The sequence below is a fragment of the Leucoraja erinacea genome, chromosome 43, assembly GCF_028641065.1.
Source record: "Leucoraja erinacea ecotype New England chromosome 43, Leri_hhj_1, whole genome shotgun sequence".
Taxonomy (NCBI): Eukaryota; Metazoa; Chordata; class Chondrichthyes; order Rajiformes; family Rajidae; genus Leucoraja; species Leucoraja erinaceus.
The window spans coordinates 1,008,765-1,022,831 of NC_073419.1; the positions used below are offsets into that span (position 1 = coordinate 1,008,765).

General features: G+C 43.5%; 1 protein-coding gene across 4 annotated transcripts in view; it reads left to right on the top strand.

The window, feature by feature from the left end:
- smarcc1a (SWI/SNF related, matrix associated, actin dependent regulator of chromatin, subfamily c, member 1a) overlaps window positions 1-14,067 on the top strand; it is an 89,118-nt gene that overhangs the window by 29,364 nt on the left and 45,687 nt on the right. For all 4 annotated transcript variants that reach the window (XM_055664701.1, XM_055664699.1, XM_055664700.1 and 1 more), the window contains exons 10-14: window positions 286-410; window positions 3,062-3,186; window positions 4,648-4,707; window positions 9,737-9,774; window positions 12,454-12,581. In XM_055664701.1, the coding sequence (XP_055520676.1) occupies window positions 286-410; window positions 3,062-3,186; window positions 4,648-4,707; window positions 9,737-9,774; window positions 12,454-12,581 (476 nt within the window). The remainder of the gene's footprint in view (window positions 1-285; window positions 411-3,061; window positions 3,187-4,647; window positions 4,708-9,736; window positions 9,775-12,453; window positions 12,582-14,067) is intronic.

Here is a 14,067-nt window from a genome sequence, read left to right on the forward strand (position 1 = left end):
CACCCATAGTCAGGATCGAACCCAGGTCTCTACCGCTGCGCCACCATGCTGCCCCGCTATTCTTTTTTCTGTCCATCTGATCCTAACGAACCTGCCTGCGATTGATGTCAGTCATTCAGCACAGAAACAGGCCCTTTGGCCCAACTTGCCCATGTCAACCGAGGTGTCCCTTTTACACTAGTCCCATCTGCCCACATTTGGCCCATATGCTTCTAAGCCTTTCCTAATACAGCATTGTACGATGAGTATTTTTCACAACCAGCATGTTTAAATGTTTCCAACTAGGCATCCCGTACACCAGATAGGAAGGATAGAAAATCAGCAGCAGGGTCGAAGAAGAGGAAGCGATCCCGTTCCCCTTCTCCAATCCCAACGCCGACTGAATCCCGGAAGAAGAGCGGAAAGAAAGGGTAAGTCAAACTTTCCTTTAAGTACGTTAATCATGGGCGTCATGTTGGGGCTGACAGTTACAGAGCAGTAAAACAAAATTGTATCCTATTAGTGATCTACTATTGTTCTTGTGTATTGGAGTTAGTGTGTTATTGTCTTAAATTTATTAATCCACGTGATCCAGAAGCAATGCAAAACAAGCTATCAGGGCCAAGAATCTGCAGGAAGACTTGTGTAGAATTTATTAATATTTGCAGGACGCTGATATTCACCTTTGTCTCAAAATCGAAGACCTCAATGAGCAATATACAGATGTTCCACTTTGAAAATTTGCTGGTGAATAATATGTTATTTGAGGCAAAATCTTTATATAAATTTAAAAAAAAAAATAGTTTTAGAGATACAGCACGGAAACAGGTCCTTCGGCCCACCGTTCAAGCTGACCAACGATTTCCCTGAACACTAACGCTATCCTACTTGCACTAGGGTCAATTTACAATTTTGACTGAAGCTAATTAACCTACAAACCTGTACGTCTTTGGAGTGTGGGAGGAAACCGGAGCATCTGGGGGGGAAACCCTGGGGTACAAACTCTGTACAGACTGCACCCGTAGTCGGGATTGAACCCGGGTCTCTGGTGCTGTGAGACAGCAACTCTACTGCTGCACCACTGTGCCACCTTTGTAAATATTCTATATTTCCCATTGAAAGGAAATTGGGGTGAATACTTGACAAAAAGTATGCCTGCTTAAACCTATTTGAATGGATGGTTTTGGAGTACGAATTGAGCAAATAGATTTAGTTGATTATTTCGGGCTATAGTTCTCAGAGGCAACGCTGACTAAATATGAGCTTAATGGCTTATGTTTAGCAGCTTAATTTAATTTCTTAGTTTGTGTGAATGGCTTTAGCCACAGGTTGAAGGGTTGCTGTTTGTGTGATTGTTCTTCATTAGTCTTCCAGTGAGGCTGCAGTGTCTTGGTCATTTTAATGTATTTTTCTTTAAATGACAGTGAGAGAGCACCAGACTTGTTTTGACATTTAAATTTAAAAAAAATAGGTCTGATATGACCCAAAATAATTGTCTGGAGGGCTTTCCCTCAGCATATCTCTTGCACTGATGAATACAAGGCATTTGATTTAAGCGCTGAGGAATTTGGCTGAATTATATCTTTGGGGTTAATTTAAGCATTGTGCCTATAGACGATCATGAATGGGATGTTGGGGTAATGGCCGGGTGCTGAAATTGCCACATGAGTGGAGTAGAATCCTGCAGTAATCAGTGTTGGCATCTAGGTGTAACCATGTTCATAAGTGTTTGGTGATCGTTTCGCCGAACACCTCCGCTCAGTTCGCATTAACCAACCTGATCTCCCGGTGGCTCAGCACTTCAACTTCCCCTCCCATTCAGAATCCGACCTCTGTTCTGGGCCTCCTCCCATGGCCAGAGTGAGCACCACCGGTAATTGGAGGAGCAGCACCTCGTATTCCGCTTGGGCAGTCTGCACCCTAGCGGCATAAACATTGAATTCTCCAATTTCCGGTAGCCCTTGCTGTCTCCTCCCTTTCTCAGCTCTTCCTCAGCCCTCGGGCTCCTCCTCTTCCTTTCTCCTTTCTTCTCCCCGCCCCCCCACCCCACATCAGTCTGAAGAAGGGTTTCGGCCCGAAACGTTGCCTATTTCCTTCGTTCCATAGATGCTGCTGCACCCGCTGAGTTTCTCCAGCACTTTTATCTACCTTTATAAGTGCCAGAAATGACAGGTTAATTGTGCATTTTTGCATGCCAACATGTCCTTGCATTTTGAGTAGACAAAAACTGTGTCAAACGTGAGCAGAGGTAAATGAGCATTTATTTTTGCATTCAAAAGTCTCGTTTAGTTTATTGCTGCGTTTGTCAATAGACAATAGGTGCAGGTGTAGGCCATTCGGCCCTTCGAGCCAGCACCGCCATTCACTGTGATCATGGCTGATCATCCCCAATCAGTACCCCGTTCCTGTAGGTTTATAGAGTCCAGACAACCTACAAACTTGCATGTCTTTGGGATGTGGTAACCCAGAGTACCCGGTGGAAACCCACACGACCAGGGAGAACGTACAAGCAGCACCAAAGGTCAGGATCAAACCCAGGTCACTGCCATCATGAGGCAGCTGGTCTACCAGCTGTGCCATTACGCTGACACGATAATTTAATTTTGAATAGATTATAGAAATTGGGGGTGAATTCGCTCGGGTTTGGTGAGTTAATGAATGATCAAAGTGTTTAAGGTATTCATAGGAACTGATTGATGAAGCAAGTTCAATGAACTCCATGCAGGTTTTGTTCAACACAACCTATACAGGCACTGTTCAATGCGCATAGTTCCTTCTATAGATGCTTTTACTAGGTTCCAGCATCGGTGGTCTTGTGTTTCAATAGACTAGATAGCTTATTGGCATGCTGGGAAATGTCAATTCACAAGTGATGGGAGCAGAATTAGGCCATTCAGCCCATCAAGTCTACTCCAACATTCAATCATGGCTGATCTATCTTTCCCTCTTAACACCATCTATTGAAAGAAAATGATGAAGCTGAAGATTTTGCATCAGGCCATCAATGCTTGATGTGGTGCTGGTGCTGCAATGTGTCGAAACAAATTGAGCGCCGGGTTTCATGAATTTTCGTTGCCTGCAGGCAGTCGACCCCGTACCTGAAGAGAAGAGGGCAGAGAGATGAAGAGGAGCAGGAAGACCTAACAAAAGACATGGAGGATCCTACACCTGTACCCAACGTGGAAGAAGTTATTTTACCAAAAAATGGTAAAGAAGTGATGCTATCATTCCTTCATTCTGTTGTTGCTGGTTCTTGCCAAATTTGTGTTGCAATATGTGTTTACATGTTGGAGGTTTTCATTGATTTTTTTCATCTCTACCTATGAGATTTTTTATTCACCGTGCACATTGCCTTGTTTCATTTAAAAACATAATTAGTGACTTTGGTTCTTTTAGCTTTAATTCCTTCCATCTTTTTTGAGATGTGAAAGTGGAGCAATATGTATAACATTTATTGAAAGAACATTTTAATACCCAATACAATACCGTTTATTGTCATTTGAACCTCAAATGAAGTTCAAATGAAATTTGGTTTCTGCTGTTATCCAACAAGAAAAAAAAACCCAAGACACACAATTTGCACAAACATCCATCACAGTGAATCTCCTCCTCACTGTGATGGAAGGCAAAGTCTTGCCTCTCCCCTGTTTTCCATTCTTCTCCCGATGTTAAAGCCCCCGGTGGCCGTTAATGCCGCGCCGGGCGATGTAAGGCCCTGCTCTGGGTCTTGATGAAAGTAATTGAAACCCAAGATTGGATGGGTTGGAGTTTATGGAAAAATAGTGAATGTTATGCTTGGTTGACGCATAATTGTTTTATAGAACAAATCCAGCACAAGAACACTCCCTTCTGCCACAATGTCTGTGCTAAACATGATGCCAAGACCATCTCTTGTATGCCTGCACATAATCCATATCTCTCCATATCTATGTGCCAATCATAAAGTCTTTTATATGCCACAATTGTATCTGTCCAAACCACCAGCCCAGGCAGCATGTTCCAGGCACCCACCACCCTCTGTGTAAATGAAAAACAATTGCAAACAGTACTCCAAAAACAGCCTATAAAGCTGCATCATGACATGCTGACTCTTATATCCAATGCCCCGACTATGAAAACAGGCATACCATTTGCTGGCTGTACCCCTCCATCTACATGTGACAATAGGTGCAGGAGTAGGCCATTCGGCCCTTCGATGTGCTGCCACTTTCAGGGATTTTGGGACTTGGGCCCCAAGATCCCTCTGTACATCCATGCAATTAATTGTACATGATAGCATAGTTTTATGAATTGAATAACTGTTCCTGAATACGAATCTGGAAGCAAAGAAATGTGTTATGGCATTAAATCCTCGTGGAGTGTGACAATTATAACATTGGATATAGATTTTGATGGCAATAAGCTGGTCCAATGGCAATAGGCCAAATAGTATTGTTGCGGGTGCAGTTTTGAAACATTTTGCTTCACAAACTCCATGCTGACTAGCCTACTTCTACTCGTATTGATGGACACAGTTAGTTTTTATTGGGACCTTTTCATGAATGTTGACAATTTGTGGATTGTGAATGACTTGGAAATTAGCCCAGAAATCAGACCTTATGCTTTCAGAATAAATCTGTTCTGTTTTGATATGTTATTAACGGTTACTATAATCCCTTTCTTTACTAGTGAACACCAAGAAGGACAGCGAGCACACACCTGTAAAAGGAGGTACAATCGCAGATTTAGGTAATGTATAGTTGTTATGTCTATCCCTCTTGCTTTTCATTTGGTGCGAGGCAAACCCTTTTATGCTAACCCTTTTAAATGCAGGAATGTAGTTAATGCAATTGGACTGCACTCGATCACTAGTGGTGATGCTGTCTCAATGGGCAGTGAAGAAAGCGAATGGTATGTTAGCATTCGTAGCAAAAGGAATTGAGTATAGGAGCCGGGAGGTTCTACTGCAGTTGTACAGGGTCTTGGTGAGACCACACCTGGAGTATTGTGTACAGTTTTGGTCTCCAAATCTGAGGAAGGACATTCTTGCCATAGAGGGAGTACGGAGAAGGTTCACCAGACTGATTCCTGGGGTGTCAGGACATTCATATGAAGAAAGACTGGATAGACTTGGCTTGTACTCGCTAGAATTTAGAAGATTGAGGGGGGATCTTATAGAAACTTACAAAATTCTTAGGGGGTTGGACAGGCTAGATGTAGGAAGATTGTTCCCGATGTTGGGGAAGTCCAGAACAAGGGGTCACAGTTTAAGGATAAAGGGGAAATCCTTTAGGACCGAGATGAGAAAAACATTTTTCACGCAGACAGTGGTGAGTCTTCTTTTCTCATTTCTTCACTGCTTGATGATTTTCTGAAATATTAAAATGTCAGCGATGACAGCAGGATTTAGCCAGTATAATTTTGGAAACATGACATTTGTGGTAAAAACTCATTATTTCAATGAGCGCAAGGGGAGGCTTGCAGTTTGTGAAGATACGTTTAAGTCTTGATATTGTTTGTTTTCGGCTCCTAATTGGAGTTCCCAGAGTGCATGTAATAATCATTCTTGTATATGCAACGTTTTTATTTATCTATGCCTTCAATTATCTTTATCTGGTTCATTAGCTTGCCACCTCCAGATTTATTGTACTTGTTACTCTGCTGTTTCCCCTTGCTAACTCTCTCCTGTGTTTGTCATCTTTGCCCAGGACTGCTCTTGCTTATTCACTCCCCACCATTTTCCTTTGTCTAGACAATGGATTTCACCTTGTTGCCTCAATAGAAGAAGCATAGCCGAGGCAATTCGTTTGATCCACTGAGACCATGTCCATCATCAGGCACCCAATTTCACTAATCCAATACTTTAAATAAAAACTTTTTATTTCCTTTTGATAGATCATTTAATATTAACCATATTAAAATACACAGCCGATTTATTGAGCAAAATATGACACGGTGCTGGAGTAACTCGGCTGATCTGGCAGCATCTCTGGAGAACATGGATAGGTGATGTTTTGGGCCAGGACCCTTGCACTGTTTTAAAAAAAAAAAAAAAAAAATGATTGAAGACTTCAGCAATTCTATACAAGATATAGAAAGCCATTTTGCCGCACGCTGTGCACTACATGTACCAGTGTTTTAAGCTGCACACTCATTTGCTGTAAATGCTGTTCTGTGTGAACATTCTTTTTGACATTTGATACATTTCTGGTATTTATAAAATCAGAGTGATACAGTGTGGAAACAAGCCCTTCGGCCCAACTTGCCCACACCGGCCAACATGTCCCAGCAACACTGGTCCCACCTGCCTGCATTTGGACCATATCCCTCCAAATTTGTCCTATCCATGTACCTGTCCAACTGTTTCCTTCAATGTTAGGATAGTCCCAGACTCAACTACCTCCTCTGGCAGCTTGTTCCATACATCCACCACCCTTCGTGGGGAAAAAGTTACCCCTCAGATTCCTATTAAATCTTTTCCCCTTCACCTTGAACCTATGTCCTCTGGTCCTCTATTCTCCAACTCTGGGCGAGAGATTCTGTGCATCTACCCGATCTATTCCCCTCATTTTTATACTCCTCTGTAAGATCACCCCTCATCTTCCTGCATGCCAAGGAATAGAGACCCAGCCTACTCAACCTCTCCCTATAGCTTAGACCCTCGAGTCCTTGCAACATCCTCGTAAATCCTCTCTGAACCCTTTCAAGCGTGACAATATCTTTCCTATGACATGGTGCCCAGAGAGCTAAGCACAATACTCTATATGCGGTCTCACCAACGTCTTGTACAACTGCAACATGACCTCCCAACTTCTATACAATACTCTGACTGATGTAGGTCAATATGCCAAAAGCCTTTTTGTTTTCACTAATCAATCAATCATTCATTCAATCAAAAACTTGATTGTCATTCATAAATACACCAATAAAGGCAAGTCTGAACAAAATTCCGTTGCATCTGGCTCACCGTGCAACATAAAAATAACAAAAGGATCAAATTGATAAAAAAGATTAAATAGATAATAGTGGTGGCACATTAACAAGTAACAAGTAGCCTTTATTGTCATTCAGACCTTGCGGTCTGAACGAAATGTTGTTGCCTTGCAGTCCTACATATAGTAAAAATGACAAAACACACAATAAACACAAATTAACATCCACCACAGTGAGTTCACCAGGCACCTCCTCACTGTGATGGAAGGCAAAAGTCTTTGTCTCATCCCTTCTTATTCTCCCTCTGCGCCAAGGCCGCTGCCGCTGTCGTTCCACTGGGCCCGCGGTCGGGTCGAGTGGCCGCTGCAGCCGGAACGTGCCCCAGCTCCGAGTTCTGGTCGCCGCTGCCGCGGAATTACACGGAATTCAAGAGTCTGGTGGCTCGGGGGAAGATGTTGCAAAATCTGGCTGTTCTGCTCCAGCTTAATCTAAATAATTACAATGCATTAATTCTATTTCATGTCATTCTAGTATTTTAATTAGTTCTAGTGTTAGGTTGTTGATTGTTTGCAGACCTGTGTCTTGATATCCTTCCCAAACCAACCTTCACTTTTACCCATTTTCCTGTGTGTGGGGGAGGGGAGGGGGGAAGGAACTGATCCTTGATCATCTTCGTCCAGTATCCTTTGTAACTAAAATATAACCTTGGCTGGCCATGTACCTAGACCTTCATCTCCCTGAACTGCTTGAATGTTCTCTTATTGAGGTTTCATTAGTGAAGGAAGTTTTTAGTCTAGAGCTATTTTACTCTAATGAAGAGAGGAGTGGTCCTTTGGTTGTGGGAATGCAACGGAAGCTGGTAGGGTGTGGGTGGTTGGATTGGGCGTCCTGCATAAGTGCCTTATTTGTCATGTAGTTAAAATGGTTGTAGTTCAGTTTGGGTGTAATTGGTGATTCCCATGAACAACAACAGTGATCTTTTTAACAGCGTTGTTCCTTTTTCCTCAGTTTTCAATTCACACAGTCAATTGTGTTTAGTTTCCTAGTGGGGAGATTTCAACTTGTAGATTCTAGTATGAAATTCACTGCAGAGAATATTTTCTACTTTTAAATTGGTTTTGTCTTTCCCTGTTAACCTTGTTGGTATTATTAATAGGTACAGGGATTGTGAGCCAAAGCACGAGGTGTAACTGAATCAAATATGATTGGTTTGGTTTGAAGCCAGCTCCTATTTTTTTACATGCCGTATTAAACTTTTGTGGAAACGCGTACTGCATTCTACACCTAACAAAAAAGGCACAACTTGGATTTATTTTCCTATGTGAAGGCTCTGCAGAAAAAGTCCCGGGCTGTGTGGGGTGGCAAGAGCGGGTTGCCTAGGAGAGTAATTGCTTGGATCTGAGACCTTTGCTCTTCACCTTTTTTTATTTTTAGAATTGACATGTGATTTGTCTGTTCTTGGTTGCTGAACAACCTGTTTTGGTCCTATTTCCAGTTTTAATAATGGGTTTGTGTCGCAAGATGCCATTCATTTGCGGGCGGTCACGGTGACGCCGCGGGGGAGTTGCTGCCTTACAGGGCCAGAGACCTGCGTTCGATCCCGACTACGGGTGTTGTCTGTACAGAGTTTGTACGTTCTCCCCGTGACCTGCGAGGGTTTTCTCCGAGATCTTCGGTTTCCTCCCGCACTCCAAAGACGTACAGATTTGTAGGTTAATTGGCTAGGTAGATGTAAAAATTGTCCCTAGTATGTGTAGGATAGTGTTAATGTGCGGGGATCGCTGGTCGGTGCGGACTGAAGGGCCTGTTTCCGCGCTGTATCTCTAAACTAAACTAAATGAGGGGGTGCAGGGGGGACGACGATGACTGACTCATTAAAATCTACCAAATAATGAATGGTATCGATAGTGGGCATGGGAAGAATGATTCCAGTAATGGGAGAGTCTGGAACCAGAGGGCACAGCCTCACAATAAAAGGATGTATCCTCAAAAAGAAGATGATGATGAAATTTAGCCAGATGGTGGTGAATCTGTCAAATACATTGTCACAAACGGCTGAGGAGGCCAAGACATTGGGTATTTTTAAGGCAGAGATAGTGTCTTGATCAGTAAGGGTGTCGGGGGTTATGGGGAGAAGGCAGGAGAATGGGGTTGAGAGGGGAAATAGATCAGCCTTGATTGAATGGCGGAGAAGACTCAAAGGGCTGAGAAGCCTACTTCTACCTCTTTGTCTTATGGTCTTATTCCAATACCATGAATGTATGATTACCATATAGAGTGATCTAATATATATTTCCGACGTGTACAAAATTTAACTTTGGAGAGACAGCGCGGAAACGAGTCCACGACAACGCGTGATCACACCGTATACCAGCACTATCCTACACACTAGGAATCATTTATTATTTTTCTGAAGCCAAATGACCTACAAACCTGTACGTTTTTGGACTGGGAGATAACTGGGGCACCCAAGGACAATCTATGTGGCCACATGGAGAACGCACAAATTCTGTAGAGACGTCACCCACAGTCAGGATCGAACCGGGATAAGTTCATAAGTCATAGGAAAATAATTAGGCCATTCAGCCTATCGTCTACTCCGCCATACGATCATGGCTGATCTATCTCTCCCTCTTGACCCCATTCTCCTGCCATTCTCTCTGGCGCTGTAAGGCAGCAGCTCAGCCGCTGCGTCACTATGCCTTTGTATTATAATGAAACTTGCTGGTGTGGTTGAATCGATCATTCTTGGTCATATCAAACACTTGTTGATTAAGAACGCTGCCTGCATCTGTTTCTCTTGGTTGCACGAGTTAAAATCCCTCTTGAAATTGTGTTGTTGCAGATGAGCAAGAAGATGAGCCGTCATCTGCAGGAGGGAAGGTAATAAACACAAAGCTCATTTTGGTCAGCCAATAGTGATGTGAAAATTGTAGCTATGGCAACAACTGTTTTCTTTTCCCCCCAGGCACAAAAATAACTGTTTTTCTGTGTTCTGTGATGGTAGCATTTGTGCTTGTCTCATGCATGCTACTTATTGGTGGTTGATATTCCCAGTCTTGTGAAGCAATTGTAAAGCTGATTCCACCAAGATGAACACAGAAACCCACAGGAGATCATTTTACCTTGTGGGTATTAAACTGTACAACTCCTCCCACCTCTGACGTGGGGTAGACTGTCTTACCCCCCCCCCCGGGACTATCCACTCGTCATGTAGAACGGAGACGAGGAAACACTTTTTCTCACAGAGAGTGTTGAGTCTGTGGAATTCTCTGCCTCAGCGGGCGGTGAAGGCTGGTTCTCTGGATATTCCCAAGAGATAAGGCTCTTAAAGATAGCAGAGTCAGGGGATATGGGGAGAAGGCAGGAACGGGGTACAGATTGGGGTTGATCAGCCATGATCACATTGAATGGCGGTGCTGGCTCAAAGGACCAAATGGCCTACTCCTGCACCTATTGTCTATTGTCACTTTAATTTCGTGTTCCATGGATCTTGTTCTGTTTTATGACTGTTGGCAGACCAATTTCCGTCCTGGCATAAATGAAGTGGTATCGTATTGTAAAATTTTGATCGCCTGTTTCCGGGCTTACAGGATGGCAGAAGGGAAATATGTAAATGGCATCTTGTATTTCGCCTGCAGGACCAATGGTTAATTTGATGTCCCTTGAATATCCATAAAATGTAAATGGTCAGATTGTCTCGACAGTTCTAACTGCCTTGTGAATTGTAATTCTATACACCAATATTGATCAGTTTCCTGTTAAGGCATTGCAAAATTCTGTCTGAGATCTCCCCTCAACCCTGTTCGCAAAATGAACAGCTACCTATAGGTTACATGAATCAATCAGAACCACAGTGATCGACTGACATCATTGGTATTATTGTCGCATGTAATGAGATACAGTTAAAAAAAACTTGGTTTTGAGTGCTATCCAGGCAAATCATACCTTGTGTGAACATGAGGCAGTGCAAAGGGGAAGGTGAATAGACAATAGATGCAGGAGTAGGCCATTCGGCCCTTCGAGCCAGCACTGCCATTCAATGTGATCATGGCTGATCATCCCCAATCAGTACCCCGTTCCTGCCTTCTCCCCATATCCACCGACTCCACTACTTTTAAGAGCCCTATCTAGCTCTCTTGAAAGCATCCAGAGAATCTGCCTCCACCGCCCTCTGAGGCAGAGAATTCCACAGTCTCGCCACTCTGTGAGAAAAAATGTTTCCTCATCTCCGTTCTAAATGGCTTACTCCTTATTCTTAAACTGTAGCCCCTGGTTCTGGACTCCCCCAACATCGGGAACATGTTTCCTGCCTCTAGCGTGTCCCAAGTCCTTAACTATCTTATATGTTTCAATGAGATCCCATCTCATCCTTCTAAACTCCAGAGTGTACAAGCCCAGCTGCTCCATTCTCTGTGCAGAATAGATGGCTAAAGAGAGAGTGCAGGTTAAAAAAAATAGTGCAAGGGCCTCACGAATTGATTGGAAGATCAGGGATTCACCCACTGCACACGAGAGGCCCATTCTAGAGTCAGATCAGGAGCTGTTCTTGGTGGTAGGTACTTCCAAGCTCATGTATTTCCTGGCTGCAAGGAATGGAGCACAGAGAATGATCGGGTTAAGACGTGTCCTTCATGACACTGGCTGCTTTCCCAAGGTATAGTGAAGTGCAGATTGAGGGGGGAGGGGGTCTGGTTTGCATAATTGTCTGGCTGAGGTCTCAACTCTCTGCAGTTTCTTGTGGTCTTGGGCGGAGCAGTTGTCACACCCAAGCTGTGATGCATCTGGATGGGATGCTTTGGATCGGGACATGTTGTTGATGTTGTTTATGCTTTAAGAACCTGAAGCACTTGACCATCTTCACTTCAGCATCACTAGTACAGACTAGGGAGTGTCCTCCACCCTGCTTCCCGAAGTTGATGACTGGCGTCTTCAATTTTCTAATGCAGAAAGCATGTGCTATTTTCCTCCATGGCTTTAGTTGCTGCCTGGTCTGTCGCAGCTGCTGCTGTGCTTGGTTTTAATCCCGGTCCCAAAGTAAATGAAGAACAAAATGAATCGCTTAGCGATGACTCTCTGATGCCTGTACTCCAAAGTGCAAATCCATGCCCTACAAGCAGTTGAGGTATGCTTAATCAGTTTTTGATAATGCTAGTCAAAGTTGTGTGTTTGATGGGAAACGAGAAGAATTTGTCACTCTGCAGAAAGCTGAGTTTTTCAGCATCCACCTAATGGCACCTTGTCCAATAAGCAGCGCTTTTTGAAGTTGGATGCAAAATGCTGGAGTAACTCAGTGGGTCAGGCAGCGTCTCTGGAGAAAACAAATAGGTGACGTTTTGGGTCGGAACCCTTCTTGACCCTGTAATCTGAGGTTCTTCCTGGTCGTGGTCTGATCTGCCAATAGGATTCGGACCTTGGGCCACCTTGTACAAAAACGAGCATTGTTGATGCACTTCCTTTCATAGAATGAAATTGCGAGCACTTCAGCTGTTGCAAAAATTGGGAAATTGCATCAATTTAAGATGATTATGCTAAAAATAGTTATTTGTTATTCAACATTAGGAAGAAGAGGACAATGCCAGTACTAAACCAGATCACTTGCATCCTGTGGACCAAGCAGAGGATAATGTCACTGAACAGACGCATCACATTATCATTCCTAGCTACTCAGCATGGTTTGACTACAACAGGTAAGAATAAATATTCTATTCATTTTTCATGTTTTTCACTTCCGCTTGGTCCGTCTTTCTTTCTTTCACTTGCAACCATTCCCAGTATCCACCGGGCTCTTACATGCAACACTTAAAACGGAGACGAGGAAACACTTTTTCACTGAGTTGTGAGTGTGGAATTCTCTGCCTCAGGGCGGTGAAGGGTAGTTCTCTGGATACTTTCAAGAGAGAGCTAGATAGGGCTCTTAAAGATATGGGGAGAAGGCAGGAACGGGGTACTGATTGGGGATGATCAGCCATGATCACATTGAATGGCGGTGCTGGCTCGAAGGGCTGAATGGCCTACTCTTGCACTTATTGTCTATTGACTAACCTCAGCAACTATGATCTTCGAGGAAAGACTGGTTGTACTAGTGACCGGTTTTGCACAACTATGGTTATCTAGTATTAGTCATTGATTTGTTAAATTTATGACACATTCATCTGCCGTTGCATTTATGGGTCTATTAAGCTGTCCATTATGGGGCTAAATGATGTCTTTAATTTGGACACTGTCATAAGGGCCTGTCCCATTTGGCGTCATTTGCGCGCCGGGCAGGTAGCGCGCAAAGATTTTGTGAATCGCAAAATCCTGGGGCGCCGCGCGTCACTGCCTACGTCACTACGCACCATGCGCACGTAATGCACGCCTTGCGTGCGTCATGACGCATAAATGACGCTCAAGTGGGACAGGCCATTTTCTGTGACGTCACATAGGCCTCCTGCAGCATTCCACAGACTAAAGACAGATCCTTCATAGTTCTGATTCAGTAATTGGTTTGGTTAACTCCCGCCATTTTTGCATGAGTGCCATTTTACATATCCCCTGTTTTGTTTACACTGGAACATAGAACAGGACAGGAACTGACCCTTTGGCCCAGGATGTCCATGCCCAATGCAATGCTAGTTGAAACAAATCTCCTCTGCCTACACCTGATCCATATTACTTCTGCTACACTTTCCACTATTCCTCCTCTTTTTTCGTTGTACTTTTAATTCCTCTTTTTCTCCCCATTTCCAACAAACAGGTGCTAGCAACCTGACTGCCAGCAGTGCATCTTGTTGAGCACTACTGCATTTATCCTTCATAAGCTTTGAGGTCTGGCAGTGAATGCATTACTTTGAGTTGTGAAACTGCATTTCTTGACTAGCTCTTAAAAAAGGATGCCATGTAATGGACTAACTCAGTGGGTCAGGTGGCATCACTGGAGAAGAACCTGTCCAAGTTCTCCATAGTTGCTGCCCGACCCGCTGAGTTACGGTAGCACTTTGTCTTTTTCTACCAGTGAGTATTTTCACTTTCAGCCTCAAGTGGGCAACATGACAGCAAAACATTTCTAAAATATCACTCATTCATTGACGATTTAGAGTTGGGTCGCATCACTGAAAGAAGGGCTTGAAGGATTCTTAATACTTCATATGATTAAAATGAAGAACACTGACATATGTTTAGGTAAGGAACTGC